General features: G+C 31.9%; 1 protein-coding gene across 1 annotated transcript; it reads right to left on the bottom strand.

Moving 5' to 3' along the window:
• Window positions 1–825: 825 nt before the first annotated feature.
• On the bottom strand, window positions 826–23,234 carry LOC123659926 (protein lifeguard 1-like). The gene is made up of 8 exons (XM_045595090.1): window positions 23,092–23,234; window positions 20,011–20,057; window positions 6,964–7,127; window positions 4,559–4,660; window positions 4,236–4,342; window positions 3,451–3,610; window positions 2,980–3,109; window positions 826–2,572 (listed from the first exon to the last, which is right to left on the bottom strand). The coding sequence occupies exons 2-8, from the start codon at window positions 20,039–20,041 to the stop codon at window positions 2,343–2,345; spliced, it is 924 nt and encodes a 307-aa protein (XP_045451046.1). The 5' UTR covers window positions 20,042–20,057; window positions 23,092–23,234; the 3' UTR covers window positions 826–2,342.
• Window positions 23,235–23,711: the final 477 nt, after the last annotated feature.

Below are 23,711 nucleotides of genomic sequence, written 5' to 3'. Positions count from 1 at the left end.
ATTGACGTTGAATATACTATAATAGGGATTAACGGACAATAACAAACTGTTCAGGTATATAAAAGTTAATTTATTTAAATTAAATAAATTTCAAAACAAAAACTAAACGGTTTTAATAGCCATGAGATTTATTTTAGCGGGCAAAATGAAGATTCAAAATATTTTTTTTATTAATATTTGTAATGTTTTAGATTTCATGAAATTGATGTGAGATTTTCGTTTATTCCCCCCTCGGTTTAAACGAGATTTGGTGAGATTTCATTGGACCCCCCCCATTCTGAGCTCACGTAATTAATGGACGTCCCCTAATGTAACGCTTATATAATATTCAATTATCTGGACTATTTAGCTCTCCCCTTTAATATTGTCGATGCTAAGCCTGCTGACTCTGGAAAAAATCGGGAAGTCCGAAGTCCGATACATAGGCGGCGTTAGCCATAACTACATAAGATCCCCATCAGATCAAGGTTACGAGGAACTAACTGTTGCCCTTGTAGCCTTGATTGGTTATACAAATGTTCGTGATGGTCTAGTCTGTTTCTATACCCTCGACACTTGTTATATGTTCTTATATAACAAGTCGAGTATACCGATAGCCGTTAACTGTGACGCATTTATTAAAGGGATATAATCGAAGACGGGCAGCAGCGTCTTCGGTGCGACAAAGCCAGTACTGCGGTCACCAACCCGCCTACCTAGCTTGGTGACTATGGGCAAAACACATGAGTTGGCGCCATAATGTCTGGCGCGAACTTCTGGAGGCCTATGTCCAGCAGTGGACTGCGATAGGCTGAAGTGACGAAAGGATAATAAATAAAAAAACAGTTAATGTTACGACAATTTTATTAAAAATCATATTTGAACGTAACAAATATCTACCACAATATTAAATATCTTACACAAAATAAATGGGAATCATAATTATAAACTGCTAACTATTAAAAGTAACTAACGATCTTTTAAATTTTATCAATTATGGACTGTAGAATACGCATATTAATAATATAAATTTTATTGCTTTTATAAATAAACAAAACAAAAGTTAGCAGTCGAATTATGCTTATTTACACAGCTTTGTGTTACTTTAATCAATATTTGAACTCTTACTAAGACTTGAAAACAATGAAAATATTTATACAGTGTTAAAAATAAATTTGCAAATATTACATTTCAATTTTACTATACGATATTATAAGCTCCATCTAGTGAGAGAACTGGGAACAAACGATTTAAGTATGCAATAGATTGTTTCATTATATAATGAAGCTTATATATTTTACAAGCATATAATAAAACCCGACGTTTACATAAATGCTACTCTAACACCTAAGAAATAACACATTTACATGAAACATACGATTGCATCGAAAGGTGTGAAAGAGACAACACTATGAAAGAATAGGATGTAGATATCAAGGATATTACCAAGATCTGAATAAGTTGTTGACAAAATAATCACACAATTCGTATAATACCTCCAAAATAATTGGGCTTAAGGACAAAAGGCGTTTAAAGCATTGTTTTTACTAATCATTTTGGTCGGATTATACAATTATTCAATTAAAAAATCTAATATTTTTGTTTCCACTATTTAAGTATAATATCAGTAGATTAAAGTTTATTCAAAGCGCTTACGTTTCAAACATTCGAAAAGTTTCATAAGATTAAATATAGATTCACATTTATTTGAAGAAAATCACGTTTACATCTACGATTTTTAACACTAATCAGCAAACAACACATTTTCAATATAATTTCTCTTAAAGCAAAGCCGTGATATGGCTTGCTGATGCCGTGATAAGGTCTTAAATGTTTCGAGTTATCTTTTAAAATAATACCAAATACCAAAAGCAAAAACTTTTTAAAATTGACTTTATTGTCTGTGGCACTAAGCGGCGTTCAGACTTGACGTTTTAAATCTATCAGTTATTTTCATTAAATAATAAGATACGGAATGTTATTTTATTATTAAACAAATCACTAACTGAAAACTAACTTTAATTAATAAAAATAAAGTATATATATCGAGAAAAAAAATAATGTTAAATTCTGAAGATTTATATCACGACAAAGAGGTCATTTCAATAACCTTTTTTTATAACTTTATACAAAATTTACTATTCTCATATCTCTACTATTACTTCTTGAAAAAAAAAACCAAAATTGATCAAAATAATTTATAAAACATAGTCGCATATCGACATAACCTAAACCTATCCAGTTCTTTTGTATTCTAATGACTGACGTGCAAATCATCAACAAACATTCAATTAATATCATCAAGTCTGGCAGTCGCTTAACAGTTGAAAACAAACAAAAAAAAGGCGATGTTGAGAGACACTTTAGTCTCTAACGGCTCCGATGATGGTCAAGATGTAGATGAAGAGGTTGATTATGTCCAGGTACAGGTTGAGAGCAGCGAAGACGTATTCCTCAGGTGAAAGGGTGTACTTGTGCTTACCGCCCATCATCAGCTGAGTGTCGTAAATGAGGTAGAACGAGAAGAGAAGAGCGCCGAGCGAAGCGTACACCAGCGTCACTGTCTTACCGGGGACAAATATGGCAACAATACCTGCGAAATAGATAAAATTACAATGTAATTTTTTAGTGTAAAATCTAAAGCTTTTGATTATATCTACATGTAACGTCAGCGATAGGCAGACCGCTGTCGTCACTTGCTCTATTTTTTATATACTACCGGCTCGGAAAAGCGTACGTCCACCCTGATGGTTAGGGGTTACCATAGTTTACAGGCGTTTGCCAGACCAGAAACATTGCAAGCGCGTTGCCGAACCTTGCCTCGACTCCCCCATAAGCTCTGGCCACCTAACTCACCAACAGGAACACGGGACTGCTGGAAAGCAGTATTGTTTAGCTGTGATCTCCCGTAAGGTCGAGGTCCACTCGGCTGCTCCACACCCCGAGCAGCTATTGCCTACTGCACCCTGCCCAGGTCCCTGGCCGTGCCGCGCCACTCACCGAACAGCAGCAGCACGACGGTGGCGCACAGCAGCACGCCGCCCATGACGGTGAAGTCCCAGCGCGTCTGGAACGCGAACAGCGTCAGCGCCAGGCACACCGCCGCCGTCACCCCCACTGCCATCATCACCTGCGGACAGAGAGCTGGATGTTAGCCTCATACGGTCAAATTAAGTTATTCACATTTTGTTTCTTATTGATATCTACTATGGCGACAGATTTTTGTTTTTGGTAATAGGACTAAACTTGCAGTATCAAAGTAGCTGTAAACAGGTTGATGATTGAAGAGGTAAAAAGGAGTAAGTGGGAAATACGGATGCAGAGAAAAGGGTGTTGTTTGTGTAGGTTCAGTACTTTCTCACTTACTCTACGTAATGAAGCTAAAGTTAATTATATCAGATGATGTTTTTATTGTGAGAACTGTATAAGTGCATATTTTTAATAAAATTATAGGTTAAGACTAGTTCTTACCGCACTGCTGTCATACATGCTGCTTGTAACGCCGAGCAGGAAACTCTCAGCGACAGTAAATATTCCGAGGAATATGAAGTTCAGTGGTGCCTGGCGTCTGACGTTTCCGCAACAGGACATTACTATGATGCAAACCAGTACAATGACGAATGCAATCCAGCTGAAAATAATAAATGATGTTACTAAGTTGCAAGCTATTTAGACATACAGTTTTAAAACTCCCGTGGAATAATTGTATGAATTCTTTTGGGGAAACATTATGAACATTTAAATTCAATGTTAGTATAAATGCTAACATTGACTTTATGGTTACGAGGGTAATATGGTGATTGCTCTGAGAAATAGTAACAGACAATGATTCGGCAATGATATATAAATAAACGGCACCCTGGGAGACTCTGGTGTTCAAAAATCATCCCCCTTTCTTGCTAGATCAATGTAACACTTAATATCTATATACTAAGTCTATTTTATTGAAATTAAACCATAATTTTGTAGATAAACGACTAGACTGTAAGGCTTAGCTAAAAGTTAGTTCCTTCTTGTCTTGTTTTTGGAACGTTTTGACGCCATTACATTTCCTATTATTCTGATTACAATTGTAAAATATACCATTTAAAACTATATTACTTATTACTATAATAAAATTTACTTAGTTCAAACAAATCCGAAACCTCAATTTAAATTTTCTCAGATTCGATTTTTATACTTTACAGTCTCTTAGCTAAAAGCAAGGGAATTGGTATTACATTCTTAATAATAATAATATACATAAGAATACTCACAACATATAGGTATTTCTTTGCACCCATATTTTAGTTGGCGTGTGGTAGACAAAGAGTGTTATAAAGGCCAATGACACGAGCAGTTGACACATCAAGATCCCGTACACCTAAATGAAACATTGCTAAATTTAGGTATGTACTACTAAAGCTCATGCTAAAATTTTCTAAAAATTAGCATTTCTAAATGACGTCAAAATAAATTTACAGATTAATATTTTGTCATGAATATATTTCATGTTTTAAAACTCTTACTTATTGCAGTTACTTTCTAAGACAATTTTCATGGGGGTAGATTGACATAGATTTCTTCTAAACTACCTTACCTTTCGAATAAAGGATTTCCGGATGCTCTGCTCGGTGAAATCAAAGCCTTTGACATCGGTATCTTCACCAAAACTGCCACCTGGGCCTGCGTAACCGGCAGGCTGTAACAGATTACAAATTTTCTTTAATAAAAATATTATCGAAATAAGGTTAAGGTTGCTTACTTATTTTAAGTATGTTTAATATGTAATTAAACTTCGTAAGACAAATGTTGTATATAAATATGAAGGATACAGTAGCAGTTTGTTTCAAACGTGAAAAACATCCCTCGGTCTGACTTGCTTAGAAAACCTTTAGGCTTTAACCCTTGTATACTCCGCCTTACAGTAGAGATTTAATTTAAGCTTATTAATACAATTAAAATTACGGTTCTTTTTAATACCTATCTATTTGTAAGCGACTTCAAAAAAAGAGGATCTCAATTTGACTATACTTTTTTATGTGTGTAACCTCAGAATTTTTTACTGCGTGCTTAAATGTCTTTTTTATCCAAAAGCACTCGCATGTTAAATGGCCCCGTTTAAATTTCACCGAGATCTGACAGAATACTTTTTGAGTTATCCCTGTGTATTTAATTGACTTCGACTGTCTCGATGATGTTCTCATTTTAGTTGGTTCTTTTTGTTTGAGTACAAACATAATTATGTAGAATTTTATTAACTAAAATGCTTTAATAGTTCTGATTCTATAATAATAGCTGTCGGATTATAATCGTGATCGTGACATGAACAAACTATACGTTGTAGTGTAGATCAGCAGAGTTGCTAGATTTAATATGTTGCAATTAAGCCTACAATGATATTATATAGCCTGTAGTAACATCGAGAATTTGATAAATACTAAGAAATGCTACGTTGAATATTCATATCATGCTAGTTACTCCTCTAACAATAGTAAAAACGTAAAAACTGCTCAGACTATACAACGATAATTTAGTAAGATTCTTTTTGTTGAAACAATAACACGTCAAGGTCACAATGCATAATAATTATAGTATTCTTTAGTGTTATAGTTGCATTACGACCCACACGTTGCCACCCGGAAGGTGTTTAAGTAGTTATATGTTGTATGACATATTTGTTCCTCAGTGTGATGTTTTATAGACCATTTTTTTTATATCCATTACCTATTAGGTTCCTAACTACGTTCCTTCAAATGGGGGGGGAGGTCCTGTAAGTGTTATATGATGAGGACCTTCGTTTAAATAAACGCGCTACTTAGCTACGAGCTTAGATATATATATATATATATATATATACTTCTATTATATATATATATGATAGAAGTGAGTAACGACGATATATGATGAGATCCCAGAGAAATAGGAGGGAAACCCTCTAAAATCCGCATAATTTTTTACTGGGTGTACCGATTTTGATGATTTTTAATTTAATCGAAAGCCGATGTTTATCATGTGATCACATTTAAATTTCATCGAGATTTGATTACAACTTTTGGTATATCTTTATATCTATACCTACATTGTATTACTTGTCGATGTAATTGAAGGTTCTTTTCATTTGCCAGCAAACACGATTATTATTCAACGTAAGCTGTTTATAAGTCATAAAGTCTTTGTTTAAACTCAATATTACAGTCATTTTTGCACAATTCCCGACCTTGTAAATATTTACAAAAAAAAAAACGACGCAAATGAATTACTAATTAAAAAAAAAACACTCACTTCCTCCATACAATCTCTATCTATCTCAAAACGAGATATTTTGACGAAGCGAGACCAATGACATTATCGATTGACGTAAAACGAAGCCTACGAGATTCTATTTTTACATGACAATATAAAAACAGCACAAAATAAGGCCTATGCTAGAAGTCAATACAATCTTAACCTACGTATTGATTAAACTATAAAAATATTATGTAAGATTGTTAAATAAGGCTATTATTATTATTATGAACACAGTTGATTTCTCAAGATTATTTATTATTTGAAATAACTAAGAATTTTTGATATGTCTGGAACAACCGAATATTTTTTTATATTACAAATTATCAGATATTTTTACAAATTTGGCTATATAATATATATCACTCTTAGGGACAATCCATAAACTACATCACACGATTTTTGGCCCCTCCCACGTCCTAGTCAGATGGTCACATTTATGAGACACCCTACCATATAATTAAAACATCAGTTTCGATATTATTTTTATTTCCATTTAACTAACAATTAATCAATAACTAAACAAACTAGATCTTTTGTTTTGAAATAAGATGTCAATTTTTTTTTAGATGACTCACCCCCTGTCACACATTGTCACACATCGTGGACCTCCTACCCCCCCTAATGTATGACGTAATTTATGTATGGGCCCTTTGGCAGCAGTAGCCGAGCATAACATAAATCTAATAAATAAGGTAAAGAAACTATTAAACTTACTTCACCATATCCAGCCGGTTGAAAACCCGGTTGAGGTGGAGGAGGATAACCTGCCTGGGGATAACCGCCTTGAGGGGGTGGATAACCACCTTGGGGATAGCCACCTTGGGGATAGCCTCCTTGTGGGGGTGGATAGCCGCCCTGCGGATATCCTCCTTGCTGATCTGGAATAAATTGTATATTTGTTAGTTCTAACAATGGGTCATGGTTGTGGTATAATGAAGAGTAAGACAGTGATAACTAATGGGTGTTTTTTAGAGATTTAAAATTTTTTCACAACTTTTGAACCGCGCTAGTCGTGGCGACCACCTAGCCGAAATCATCGTAAAAAATTAATGTCATAAAATTTTCTATCCAATAAAGCCCATTTCGATGAGATTAAAAATACATTTCTGTTTTATTATGATTTAAACTTATGTAACTCTAAAAAAAACACCCCTTATTATTTATTTTAAATCGATATAGCTGACAGACTTATTAAAAATTAAATTTTTTCCTGTACAATTTTAAGTAGAAAATTAAAAGAAAATGAAGAGTATTAATTGTGGACTCTACTATCAAATTGTATTCTATTCATATTGACATGACCAGTTTTTTTTTTTAAATATTATTCTCGACAATAATCGAGAAAGTACATATAAAAATATTTTTTACCAATAAGATAATATGTTTTTTTAACTGTCGTTAATCATCGATCGATACTGATCTGCATATCAGCATAAATAATAAATAGTAATATAACTTATAATCACCATCAATGTACAATTTATAATAGACTAACTGTGCCCGTGACTTCGTCCGCGTGAATTTTAACAAAAAAGTTCAGTTCGTAGTTATAAAATATATAAGTATATATTTCTAAAAAAAAGTTCAGTTCGTAGTTATAAAATATATAAGTATATATTTCTAAAAAAAAGTTCAGTTCGTAGTTATAAAATATATAAGTATATATTTCTAAAAAAAAGTTCAGTTCGTAGTTATAAAATATATAAGTATATATTTCTAAAAAAAAGTTCAGTTCGTAGTTATAAAATATATAAGTATATATTTCTAAAAAAAAGTTCAGTTCGTAGTTATAAAATATATAAGTATATATTTCTAAAAAAAAGTTTAGTTCGTAGTTATAAAATATATAAGTATATATTTCTAAAATAAAAGTATAAGTTACTCCTTATTACATCAGCTATCAGCTAGTAAAAATTGGTCCAGTAGTTTCAGGGATTAGCCGGAACAAACAGCCAGACAGACAGACAAAAATTGTAAAAAATGTTATTTCGATATATGTACTGTGTATACATCCACATGCATTCAGTAAAAAGCGGTTTTTTTAATATTACAAACAGACACTCTCATTTTTTTTATTTTCATAGATAGATAAACGCTTCGTAGCATTATCTCCTGTGTCGGGGGTCCGGAAAAACACACAATACACAAGCATAAACGCCCACGTTTATTGTTTTTGTTTAAATTTATTGTAATTCGCTTTATAATAAGCAGTACATATTTACCTTGTTAGAATTTGAATTACCATGATATATAATAAATTACCATGTGATAACATTTAAAGTTCTGCGCAGAGAAAAACAATAAAAATTATTATTTAAAATTCTTATATTCTTACATATTTTGTTATTAACGTAATGAATAATGTGTAATAATATTTGTATAAAATTCTGTTGCTAAAATTTTAAAAATATCAACTGTACATTCTTTTTAATTTATTTAGTCAACAGAATCGAATTTTTTGTCGAAAAAGTATTTTTTTTTTTGTTTGTAAAATCATGTTATTCTTACATTACAAAAATAGCTTTCCTTAAATAACGATAATACGAATAAGATAATTTATTAAAAGGATCAGGAAAAGTTACTGTTGATAAGTAATATTAAGGAATCCAGTAAAAAAATTTTTTTTGTTTTAAATAAATAAATAAAATAATATCGTAAAATAGTTCAGCTATATGGATCGTAAAAAATATTTGCGCGCCAGTATGTGTCTGCTATAGTATACTATATGCGGTTTTTATAAGGAACTACTAATAAATTAGTGTGATAAATACAGTGCACCATACGTTATATTCATACTTTAGTACATAGTACGTGTTAATAAAGTGTCATAAGCGTGTATTTTTTGTGCAAAAGTAATATTATTGAGTGTTCTATCGTTATTCATTAAAACTATCAATTAATCATTCAATCAATCACTCAATTATTAAAATTCTACCTTCATTTCAACAAAGTGAATTATTTCAAGGTATAACGTACCTCTAGTTTTGTTTCTAGCTATATGTACACATAGATAATGACAGCGAGAAAATAATACATAATTACATTTTCATGCAATATCAGTCATGGTATAATTATATGAAACTATATAGAATTACTTTTATATATTTTGTTTTGTGTAATTCTAAAACCGATTTAATTATTATTATTAAGATTTAAATATTAATATTTATTCTATTAAAGACAACACGAAAGTACTTGTCAGATCTCGATTAGAATTAAATGGGACCTCATGACACGCACCACCTTTTCAATTAAATAAAAATCATCAAAATAAGTTTACCCAGTCTATAAAGTTCTGAGGTAACACTCATTAAAAAAAAATACAATGAAATTGAGACCTATCTCTTTTTTTTATGAAGTCTATTAAAAAACACTGTTAGAGGTCATATGCGATGTTTTTAGTTAATAACGGCAGTATATTAGCTTAGTAATGTATTGTTATAAGTAACACTACGAATATTAAATTTTAAAGCAAATACCGCATTGAAGAGTTTAAGATTTTATGAATTAAACAGTTAATTTTATATTTATTTGCATATTAGCATAACGTTGTAGAGCATTTTTGAGTAATTTAATTTTTGTTAATTGACAATTAATGAAATTAAATTTGAATTTTCTTTTACAATTAGATATAGTTCATTATTTTAATTTGTAAATAGAATATTTACCATTGTTTTGTGACATGATGTACTAATACAAAATCACTGAACACTAAATAATATTTCGTAAATCGATCACTATAAAACAAAGTCACACTCCGACGGTAATTAAAAACAAATCTCATAACAAACATAAACAAATCTTATTCTTTCCTCATCTTTGTTTACATCGATATATTAGTGTCTATTCTTCACAAACACAAGGAGTACACTGCAAATCCTTCGCACAATGATTATAATTCTCAAATATGAATCTTGATAGACGTGTTATTATAAGCCCACTTGTTCTAGGAATAAGGATTGTTATCGTCTGTCATTTCTGATGCTAAACAAGACATGCGTACTAAGAAAAGGCACGTTAAGTTTCAACTGACCGAGTTCGATGAAATAAAGGAAGGCTATTAGTAATTAGATCCAAATTGCATTACATCAAGGTGCTAATTCGTATGTACGTGTTAATGTGATCTTATGTAAAACATGTAATGTGATTAAGTTACGTTGTTAGTTCGGAGTAAAAGTTAATAGTTTTTTTAGTCATTTAAATTTTGATGGTAGCAATATAGATGTTATGCTGTTTTGTGTTACTTCATGTGTTACTTTCATGAAGTTTCTCACACATTTCTAGAAGTTTATGACAGTTTGTGCTGTTGAATTGATTTTCAGAACTTTCTCGTAATTATCGCTACTACTGAGTTGTACACTTGTACTGTATATTCGTACTTATTTCACTTCTAAATTAATACTATAGTTTTATATTTTTGCACGTCTCATAAACACTCTACTCTCGCTTTACAAAAATCAAGTGATTTTTTGAATTAAAATTGTCCTTTTTATTTTCTATCGCACTTGTAAAATAATATTTACACATAAATGTCATCGACAAAGACTATACAATATTTTAATTCGTTTCGTGGCTACAAATATTCTTATTAAATATAAGAAACAAACTCACTATTTTTGTATATTAGTGTGTGTATATAATATTACTAACATGACGTCCCACAATGTTATATTAATCAGATTAGATCATGACAATGGAGGAAATATTATCCAGCAACATTTATGAACATAATATATTAAGTATGTAATGTATGTATGTACTTGTCGCAGTCGTGTAACATAAATGGTCTAACACAAATCCGCTAAATCACAAATGATATATAAATTGCTTTAGGAAGTGTGTTTGTCCCTCGAGATTACATTGTTAATATAATTTACCTAGAAAATGTTATATTTATGTAGATATTTTTATACTAGCACGATGAAAATGTAGATTTCATTTTTTTTCCCCATATGCTCATGAATTACGTGTAATTTTATAAAGTATTTATAACCGACTTCAAAAAAAGGAGGAGGTTCTCAATTGTACTGTATTTTTTTCATTTTATTATTCTTTATATACCTACTCAGGGTTTTTATATAATCACTTTGTTAACTCAGGTCTTTTGATTGGGTGGAACGATTTCGATGATTTTTCTTTAATCTAAAGTTGGTGCGTGTCATGTGGTCCCATTTAAATTTAATCGAGATTCTGACAAGTACTTTTGGAGTAATCTCTAATAATACGTATTTACTTGACCATTCGTCGACCGTCGTTGTTATACACCACATAACTTTTTATTGGCTAGACCGATTTCGATGATTATCAGTTTAATTGATAGCTGGTGCTTGTCGCTTAATCTCATTTAAATTTCAGCCAGATCTAATTGATAATTTTTGAGTAATATTTGATAACGCGTGTTTACTGGACCATTTATTCGTCTACCTACGTTGTATTACTTGTGTTATGAACCGTAGATATTTACAATATGTCACACGAACGAAGTCACAGCCAAGCTAGTGTTACGTAAAGGAGAATTAGTCATTTCAAAACGAGCGATCTTTTCATGACATAACGTTAATAATTTATACTCATAATCACCAATTAACCCCAGCTATTTGCATCAATAGTACACGTATATTCTCATTTCAGTATGATACCATAAGCGAAGCATGTATGTATACCTAATTAGCTAACCCGGCCAATACCCTATACGCACTAAGCGATTCGCTAGTACATTCTTGATCCGTACGGCCGAAGAATGGAACTTTCTACCAGCTTCTGTGTTTTCGGAAAACTATAACCTCTATCTTTAAGTCGCGAGTGAATAGGCTATTATAATAGGGAAGCGTGCTCCATCTTAGACCCCATTTTCACTAATCATCTGGTAAAATACTGGTCAAACGCAAGCCTATCTTTGTATAATAAAAAAAAAAATAAATAAAAAAAAAGAATCTACTGCTTCTTTGCTCGTGAATAAAACGTTTTTTTTTTTTTTAAATTTTCTTTTATATAAAACGTTGAATTTACAATAATATTACAGTCGTTCAGATATTACACGTATACATTTCGATGATTCATTCTCTATCTTTGAAAATGAACGTGAAATACGAATAGACGAAAGAAAGATAGCTATATTAAATCTTATCTTATTTTACATATAAAATTCTCGTGTCACAATGTTAGTTAAAATATTTCCCAGAAACGGCTATACCGATTTTTATAAAATTTTGTGTGCATATCGGGGTAGGTCTGAGAATCGGCCAACATCTATTTTTTATACTCAAAATTATAAGGGGCGGGATTAAGGAGGTTAATGACATATATGACAAAATAATGTTTGCAAGGTCAGCTAGTTCATTTAAAAGAATACACGGAGGCGTGTAGGTGAATTCGCGAGTATAGTTTAATTTTATATTTAAAGAGGTTATTGACAAAATTTTTATATCCGTAACAATTCATTGAGTTTATTATAAAAAATGATTATATTTTGTATTTATATTCTTCATGTCCTTTGCCTTAATGTTACTTGAAAGAGATCGCTCTTTAAGAGATTTGATTGAATTGTATACATATTATTTGTAATTCTGTTGTATGTACATTTTGGTGTACAGTAGATAGTATATTTTATTATTGACAGTCGGAACAAGTTGCAATGACGGTTCCACGCGTGTACTGAACGACTATTTTTAATACAGTTGCGAAAAAATGAAGCAATTTAATAATATAATAAAAACACAATAGGTCGAAAGTACTCATTTTGTGCAACAAACAACTAAACTCGGAAAGAAAATTTCTGAAAAATGGCGCCAACCGTAGAATATAAGCAGAGTTTTTTTTTTCTTCACCCATCCTGGTAGGCAAAGGGAACTATGCCCATACAGCCAAGTCTTCAGTAGAAGTTTTTTATTGATATGAAATGAAAATGAAATTTAATGAAATGAAATGAAATGAAACCTAACCAAACTCATTCAATCAAATCATTAAATCTGATATTGAAACAAATTAGTAGCTTCTTTTTAGAAATATACGTATTTGCATGAATCATAAAAACTTCTATGATTTTTTTTAGTAAAAACTTCATGGTTGGTTTTTTTTTTAATAGACATTATTTTGACAGTTAGGAAAGAGAACGCACGAGTTCGGGAAAGGTAAAAAAAAAGCACGAGTATGTAATAGCCCACATCACGAACGCCATACGTCCCTGCAATACGCCACTTTTTGAGCAACTGTATTAAAAAAATATTTTTGATTGTATTGTTTACTTTACTTTTGTAATTACTAAAGATCTACTAATATAATGAGTGCGAACGTTTGTCAGGATGGATGGGTGTTTGTTACATTTTACGGCAAATCTAAAGAACTGAGTGAAATGAAACCTGTTACGCCGATAGCTGAAGATCCATCATAACACAAAGGCTACTTTTAATCTCGACATTCCCACGGGATCGCAACCGATATAATAAACCAGCGACCCGCCCCGGCTTCCCACAGGTGCAAAAACTATCAGTGTGCCTCTACTATATTATGCACGTATCTTACATATAAACCTTCCTCTGTAATCACTCTATTTACTAAAGAAAACCGCATCAAAATCCGTTGCGTAGTTTTAAAGATCTAAGCATACAGACAGCGTGAAGCGATTTTATTGTATACTTTGTAATGATTAACAAATAACCTTACCTTATGAAAATATCTGTTCCACGATTTGACCGAAACAGTTTTAATATAATATAGAGGAACTTTCTTCAATAGAGCGTGTTCAAGTAAAATCGATATGCTTCTTTGACGCTATGCCAAGACGAATATAACTCTTTTTAATATTTTAATGTGGATGTACGCAGTACATTAGAATTACAGTAATTTCAATACGGACCCACCGGTAATGGAAAAAAATGCCAGGCAGCGTCGGAAACGTCCCACGCAATTATTGCATCTATGCCGAAAATGCCTTTCCTCATTTTTGGAAGAGACATTCACCAAACAGCTGGATCGATTTAGACCAAACGTTAACTAAGTGCAACCCCAAACGTTAACTTAGTGTAACCGCAAGGAAACTAACTCGCTTTCACGTATAAAAACCGCATTGAATCTGTCCATAACTTCGAGACACATGCGATGCCTCATACAGACATTGGCGTCAAACATATAACATCCTTTGTTTGCGTCGGATAAAAAAATGGACATTACTATTAGACATTGAAAACAATTTTTTTTTTCAATAATCCAATTCCTACGCTAAAAGTATGTAAAATAATTTTATTTACGACCATTCGATAAATACAAGGCGTATTGATTTTACATTAAAACAAAGAAGTGACGTCACGCGATAAATGTGCCAACGATGGTCAGACCACCCACATAACGTTTATTGGACTTTCCCGGTGGGTGACACATTTGAGATAAACAGAAAGAAAACACTACATATATACATAACTATGTAGAAATTGTAGTAATATTTTATATGCGAAAGTTTGTGGGGATGATGTAGTGACTTTTTCAGTTATCTTTTTTTTTTTAAATGTAACTAGATCAGCAAACAAGCGTACGACTCACCTGATGGTAAGCGATTACCGTAGCTTATAGACGTCTGCAACACTAGAAGCATCATAAGCGCGTTACTGACCCAATCTCCAGTTCCCCCCTGGAGCTCTGGTCACCTTACTCACCAACAGGAAAACAATACTGATTGAAAATTGTGTTATTTAGCTTTTTAACCGACTTAAAAAAAATGAGGAGGTTACTCAATTCGAACGTATATATATATATATATATATATATATATATATATATATATATATATATAGTGTATGTTCGGGGATAACTTCGTCTTTTTTCTTCTTCGTCTATTTCGATAATTCTTTTTTTTTGTTGGAAAGGAGATATCCCTAGTTTGGTACCATGATAAGGAAACCAGGATCTGATGATGGGATCCCAGAGAAATCGAGGAAAACTCTCAAAAAGTCGCATAACTTTTTACTGAGTGTACCGATTTTGATGATTTTTAATTTAATCCAAAGCCGATATTTATCATGAGGTCATATTTAAATTTCATCGAGATCTTATAACAACTTTTGGAGTAATCTTTGATAATGCGTATTATTTGTCGATATAATTGAAGTTTTTCTTCGTTTGCCTGCAAACACAATTATATCTTTTGTAAGGTCGAGGTACTACCCCAGTCGGGCTGCTCCATATTTTGGGCAGGAAATTTCCTGCTGTAACCCTAGCTCAGTTATTTTTAATTATGCTTTTTAATATTGCTTAATAAATTGTTGACGTGACTAACGACTTATAAATCGATGAACACCGGCTGCAAGCACAAAGTGTCACATTCCGCCGGAGCCTGAGCGTGTAACCGAGAGCGTGGAACAGGCGATAGAGACACGATCGGCCCATGCATTGGCTTTGACACATTTATCTCTGTTCTCGCGTGACGTCAGAGCTAGCAGTTAAATGGCTTTCAGTTGTGCCAAAGTAGCACGGTTAATTCCGCCAATGTCATCATGATGATGATTTCTTTAACGTAATAACGTTATCACGTAATACTATCATCGTCTATAAACCGACTTTATAGACAACCAATTTTTTTTTTTCGACTACCTACGTTGTTTTACTTGTCGATGTCAATTGAAATCGGTTTTATTACATTTGACAGCTAACACAATTATTACTGTTCCGTTTTCTCCCGTTATCAAGCTAGGTAGCTATCTACGTATCGAATTCCATTGTAATCAACCCATACAAACTATCACATTTACATTAGTAGGAAATTGAATATCTAACAAAAAACTGGTTACGAATCAAGAGATTTAAATACTCGTGAGATACTAAAATTAATGAATATTAATTTATTTGTAAGTTAAAAAAAGATTCAAAGTAAAAACAAGTTTTTTATATCTCTGTGATTATCATTTATCTAAAACCGGTATTTTTAATGTATTAGGTTTACAAGGCGTTGTGTGTAACAATGTGGTTTGAAAGTTGTGTTTTTAAAATATATATATATATATATATATATATATATATATATATATATATATATATATATATTTGTTTTCCATAATTCACAAAATATATTGGTCTGGTTTCACTGGTTACTGATAGTTTATTTCGTATTTTAAACTTATTGATAGACTTTATCAGTAGAAAGTATAGGTAACATGCATTTAGGACTCGTTTTAGATGTGGTGATGAAAAGAAAAATGTATCAGAAACTTTTCCTATAATTATTCTATCGTTTCAGTTTAAATCATCACATACATTTAAGAAATTTAAACATAATCGTGGTAATTTAATTTTAAATTGTTTGTTAATTGGCAATACGATAAAACAGACCGCATGTTGAAATTTAATAATTACGAAATATTATAAATTCTTTTATTTAAATAGCTTTTTTAAAATTTGCGTTTAAACAATTGCCATATATATATATATATATATATATATATATATATATATATATATATATATATATATTAAATGGTAACTGCCACAGTTGTCTGCTACAATGGAGGAGTTGTGGGTGCGTGCATATTTAGGAGAAAAAAAAATGTGTAGACTCGACGAAAAAATGTCTTAGTATGAACGTACCCGGAAAAAAGAGCGTGGAATCCGTAAACTGGACGTAAAACAGACATTCAAGTCTTGTAGATAAAGTCCTCCAAAGGTTGTGATGACAGAAGAGTTATGTCTAAGTTCTTCAGAACACGTTCCAATTAATTATCGGTCGGGGGAGGGTCGGAAAAGCGGTTGCGATGCTTCTAATGTTGCTGGCGTCTATAGGCTACGGTAAACGCTTACCATCAGGTGACAAATTTATAATTCAAATATCAAACCTTGCGCAGGGGTTTCTTTCTGGATAGACGCCTAACCTGGAAGGATCGCATTAAAGCCAAAAGAGACGAAACAAACCAACGATTCAGAAATTTGCTTTGGTTACTTGTTTGCTCGAAACTCTGAAATCCATGATTATCTTGGGATTCCCACCGTAACGGCGGAAATTGAACGTTACAGGAAAAACTACATGGAGCGTCTTTCTGCACATCCTAATCCACTAGCGTACCAGCTGACGACCTCTAGGTCTGTAAAAAGACTGTAGAGAGCACATGTGCTCCCTACCTAAAAGAGGGCTGCAGCCCAATCCTGCAGCCACTCTAATCGCCATTCTCCTTTTAACAAATTTACTTATAGTCTGGCGACTGATTGTAAATTACGAAAAAAAAAAAAAAAAATATCAAACCTTATCTGAAAACGAAACAATAATTCTACTATCCAGATCCGAAATTTCATATCCACAACATCCTTGGAATGTACGTCTAGTATTCTCAATGCGAATAAAACCACCAGGGAAATCTAGTTAAGCTTGAATATTAATAACGTTTAATGAACCCACTATACGATTCTAATGTTCGTGCCGAGTTTTTTTAAATCTAGTCCATATTAGCATATGTCTAATGGAATTACATCGGTTGACTATATTATTTCAATTGTTGAAACGTCAAGCCAAATTAATCCTTATTGTCATGTAGAAAAACTAGTAGGCTTACTGAATATAAGAGAATTGACGACATTACGATTTTGGGTAATTTAAGCTGTATAGTATGTAACATAATTCCATTTAATTCTGCAAAATTCAATGTCACGGGAAGAGACGCCCCAAAAGTTGATTGATCACATTTACTGTATTTTAATGAAATGAAATAATGCATTTATACTAATGTTAAAAGTTCCGGTGTTTATTTGCTTCAAATAAATTTATGGTCTTAAATATAAATAAAATGAAATAAATAAAATGGAAGAAATCTTATAAAAATGTTAAGTAAAAACACACATAGCGCCCGTTTCACTCGCACATCTTCGAAACATCTGACAAATAAAGAATTTACCGATAAAAAAGAAAGACACAAACTATCTGTTGGATATCGTTATATGTCATATATGTAATTTGTGAGAAGTTGTAAAAAGTCGAGTAGTAAAATCGAAGGGGTAGTGACATTTTCGATTGAAACCACGCGGACCAGTGTACGGACAGTACAGACACAGTAGTGTTTAAGAATTGTTGACAGAAGTAAAAGGACATCCGTCGTATTTGACAAGTTGAATGCCATGGGAGACACCAGTCGGGCCTCACTTATATAGTCCATGGAGCCAGCTTAAGTGTAAGTTAACAAAATTTTAATAAGTTTTGTACTACTACACCCATTTTTAAAGAATTTACTTATTTTTCCTTACAATATCTGACGTAATTTTCTAAGTTGTCCCCTATGGTTTAAACAGAAAAACTAAAAAAATAAGGCGGCGTTTACGGTGTTAAGCATGTTTTATATCAAATACCAAGGTAAATATAGCGGTACAAATCGATTAATATCATTAAAAATTGAAAAAGATTATTACATACATATATAAAAATTGTCATTGTTCAGCGTATTGATAAATGACTAGCAAGAAAGCTATTATAGACAACAATTCACACGAAAATCAATACAAGGACACAACACAAACAAAATGTATATTTATACACACATGTAGTATGCTAGTAAGCAGTGTCAATGTGTAGCTGTCGTGCAAATTTTAAATTTTATTTTTACAGAGCTAGGTCGGCATAGAAGCCTACGGCTTACCTGATAGTAAGCGTGGCTTAGAGACGACTGCAACATCAGAAGCATCGCAAGCGCGTTGTCAACCCTACCGCCACCCCTCCCCCCCCAAGAGCTCTGGTGAACCTTACTCACCACAGGAACACAATAATGCTTATGAAAGCAGTATTATTTGGCTGTGGTCTTCTGTAAGGTCGAGGTACCTCCCGTCTCCACCAGATTTTAAGCGGGATATTCCCTACTGTGTCCTACCTCAGTGCTATGTAATATTAATACATAGTATACACGTAATAATAAGGTAACTTGTCCTAAGTTTATGTAGTTTTAAAATACAATGCTAAGAATGAATCATTTTATTTCATAATTTCACATGTAATTGAAAATACTTTATTTGCAATGTAACACAATCTATGATAACCTTGTGTTATATATGTGTTACTTATATAGCAGCGCTCATTAAATGAAATGTTTAGTTTTGTGGTTTAAAAGCATAACAGGCAACTAGCTTTCCCATTAGTTACATAACCTTTAACTGTTCAATATGTTTTGTCGCATTACGTTCAAATATACTATTGAATTTGAAAGATAGGGAAAACATTATGGTATGCAACACACATACAATTTATGTATAACTAGGTATCGGCACCGATATCGAGCGACAGAGTGACGATCACTTTGCGAATTGCACGGGGCGCTCAATAGAAAACAGTTTTGAACAAATATAACACTGAAGAAAATTGAAAAGTTTTTAGTACTCATTAAATATCTTCATAATCAAAACCAGCGCTAAATATCAGGGCCGATAATTATAGTTCTTCTCATCTTGGCGCGTAGGTATGTGTGGGTACTTGTAAAAATGTAACTGATTTTTGCACACGAGCAGTGATCTCGAATCTATCGATTTTTCGGTATTTCTACGGATATGGGCTCTGACCTATCACATATAAGTTTAGAGACACAGCACGACGCGTCAAGATAGTTTGAAGCATCATTATGTAAGCAGATTTGAAGAAAATTCAATTTATTTGACACGAAAGAAAGATTACTTTCTCTAATTTGGCAAAAATCTAAAAACATTAAGCTCTGCTCACATAATATTGAAACACTCTTAATTAAATATTAAAGCAATGGTTTGGACAATGGCACAGGTGCACAACATACAATATTTAACAAATTTATAAACCTCCGGGATACACTCCTGTGTTCTGCCACATTGTCCAAAGATATAGACTGTAAGAGAAAAATATAAAATTATTAAAAAAAATTGTATACATACACATTGTGTTGTAATTTGGTTGATCAGATGTTTTTATCTTTTCGGAAGCCGTTTTGATAAAGCTTCAAGCCACTTACGAGGTTATTGAGCGATAGGCTGAAAAAATATGAACGGATGTTAATAATCTTTATCAGTATTTATACCAATATAAATACTTATTTATTGACTGAAACCAATTTTATTAAAGCTGGAGCTATTTATTTATATTACACACATAAGCTTACACACTCAAAATTCATATATTCACACACTTATTAAATTTTACTCATATATGTCACACATACACACACATGTCAAAGCACATATTCATAGATTGGCAACAATCACAGGCTCTAGATTTTATTTAAAAAAAATAAAAATACTTTAACTATTTCATTATTAATCTTTCAAACATATATGGGCGATTCTCTGTAATCTTGTAATCGGCTGTCCCGACCGTTTTTTTCAAAAAGTAATTTAATTATTTTAAAAAAAATCACTTCTAATGAAACTTTAGCCTCGAAACTTTACGAGCCCATTGTTTTTAGAACCATAACTATTTTCATTTTTTTTCTATACGTGATAGAAGCTCTCTTAGAGGAGCGTGATCAAAGAAAAGAAGTAGTCAAGAAAGCATTGTTGGCGACGTCATTAGTAAGCAGTTGAAAGAAAATTATTCCACATTGAAACGTACAAAAGAGAGACAAATTTTTAAGAAAGTTGTTACTGGCTTGTGTAGAAGTACAGTCACTCGATACCTAAAGAAATGAAGTTGATGTCTAGACCTGGAAAAAATCTAATCTCAATGGTTTAGATGTACTAACAAATGATGAGCTAAACGATGTAAAATACCTCATAGTCATAAAAGGATTCGGAATTTATGTAACAATACTGGAGATTACGCCCTTGTAAAATGTAGAATATCGTTATGCTGCCGTAATTAATGAGATTAATGACGATGAAGTACGTAGTTACGTGTTACTTTCCTCAAGATTTGTAACCAAAAAGTGCAGATCTATAGAATCAATGATAATCCTAACTTGATTTTCAAGGGAAATAGAATATTTTATCAGTTTCCTATTCAAATAAACGTTTTCGAGCGCTAACTTTTTAAAATTTTGATTAAACTTTTTATGTGCCATATTTGATTTCGAAAAATCCTTAGGATTTGATTGGAGGTCTCAGTTGAAATATCACATATTTGAGAGAAAAGACTTTTCTAATCATTATATTAATAATAGTAAATATTTTAATGAATATTGCATAAAGCATTTAATGATTGATATTATTAAGACTCTGTTGATCTCAGTGAATGAATGTTTAAATTTAAATAATTACATTAATAATAGTAAGTATTTCATTTAATAAATATTATTATAATAATAAGACTTTATATTGATCTCAGTGAGCACAAAATGTTTCTAGTACTTAGGGCTAAATTTTTGATATAAATGTTTAAAGAAAGTTATATTTTGTATTATTTTATTATAAAAAAAAACTTTTTTGATTATTGATGCGAAAATATGTCATACAAACAATAATTATTTGACTAATGGTAAATGATTTTTTTAAGTACGTCAATCCTCTCCCACTTAACAGCCCCTTGTCACGTTCAAAACAGTCCCCTGATGCCTCAAACAGTCCCCTGTCATGATTTTTTGGAAAATTGCTAATTTCTCGGAAAATACGTATAAATTCAGTGGGCCTCCTTATCTAACTAAAATAATAGTTAATTTTCTTCGAAATGTGACACGGTTTTTTATCAAATAGCAAAAAAAATTGCCAGAACAGCATTTGTATGGGAGCTGTACGAGCTTACAGAGAAATGCCCATATCTATAACTCAGAGAAACAGAGCAGTAATCATAAAAGCAGGTCAATGTAAACAGACCGCCTAGTAAATAAATAAACCTATTACACTAATCCAACTAAGTCAAATTGTGGCAATGTATGGAAAAAAGTCAATTGTGTTACCCTATTCTGCCCTGTATTTATCACGAGTGAATATCAAACATTGTCAGTCTTATTATTATCAACACATTTCAAGGATTTCAGTATTTTTTTTTAAATAAATATTACTACCCGAGCAACCAGGTAGTAGTAGTAAAGTAGTAATATTTACCAGTAAGCGATTACCGTGATTTATAATATACCTGCAACACCAGAAGCATCGCAAGCAAGTTGCCGACCCTATCCCCAAATCCCCTCCCCACAGCTCTGGTCACCTTCCTTACCAACAGGAACACTACTGCTTGAAAACAGTATTATTTAGTTGTGGGGTTCTGTAACTACCCCAGTCGTGCTGCTCCATATTTTGCAGAGCAGGAAATTTCCTGCTGTACCCTACCTCAGATTGGTCAGTTAGGTAGTCTGAACAGAGAAATATTTCGATTGATCACAATTCAGTCTGTAAAATCCCATAGCTGGGTACAGGCCTCTTTCTCCATGTAGCAGATATACTGATTTTAGAACTAATAAATAATAACAAAAATTATTCTAAAGCATCATTTAATGTTAAATTACATGACAGTATGTGGCAAAATATTACTATTATATATCTTATTTTTTTTTTGTTTTTTACATAAATCATGTATGGCTACACACTACAAAGTAGTAGTTCAAATTTATGGCTTTCTTTTAAAAAAAAACACACTTTCTCTTTAAAAAATTCACACTTGTGGCAAGATTTTTTTATTTCGTTTTACTTAACCACAGGTGATAAAATTAAATTCCGATATGAAACGTAAAAATCAAAATTTCGTGATGCAATACGACAAACAATGTGTAAATTGACGATACATGGAAAAATATTGAAACAATAAAATTAAAACGTTCTTAATTTTACTTGGAAAATTTGTGGAATTCGATAAAAGTACACAATTATTAGTTTTAGCCCTCATTTTCGAAATGTATCTGGAAAGTACTAGAGGCCATACTCAAACAAATGGCGCAACTCAAGATCGATCTTTCGGAGATATGTTAATATAAATATTTATAACATTACATTTACCTTTTTCGATCGCTACGAAACTCAAGAACGATGAAAGTCGTGTGGAAAACAAACAAGCACTACTAAAAATAGAAATTCCAGCAACTTTCTTCGAAATAGGACTACGCGTATGATCTCACTCGGTTTTTCACTTACAAATGACAACAAATAATAACAGTGTTGCTAGAACTTAATGTATAATAATGTTTTATTAATTTGATAATTTATTCAAAAGTAGTAAAATTATTCGAATTAAATTTTTTTGAATATCTTATTTCAAAAAGTTCGTAAAAAAAATTATGTGATCCTGTTTAAAACTCTCTATTTAATATTTATAATATTAAATACAGATTTTTTATTTATTCTAGCTTTAAGTTTTATATTTCATTATTTTAATTATTAATAACGACAATCAGTAAAAATAGTTTTTTAAAAAAATCTTACTAGTTAACAGTATTTATTTATTTATTTAACAATTTTTATACGTACAGGATTATACACAATATTTTGTCATTGAGATTGGAGACTCACGTATAATGGGTGTGCTTATCCCTGTAAGAGATTTCTTCCAGCACACCCAAAAAAGGAACGGTTACAGACAGAAATTAAAGTAGGTAGACGTACAAACGAAAATATTAAAT

The sequence above is a fragment of the Melitaea cinxia genome, chromosome 14 (assembly GCF_905220565.1).
Source record: "Melitaea cinxia chromosome 14, ilMelCinx1.1, whole genome shotgun sequence".
Lineage (NCBI taxonomy): Eukaryota > Metazoa > Arthropoda > Insecta > Lepidoptera > Nymphalidae > Melitaea > Melitaea cinxia.
This window is presented reverse-complemented; position numbering and strand designations above follow the sequence as displayed.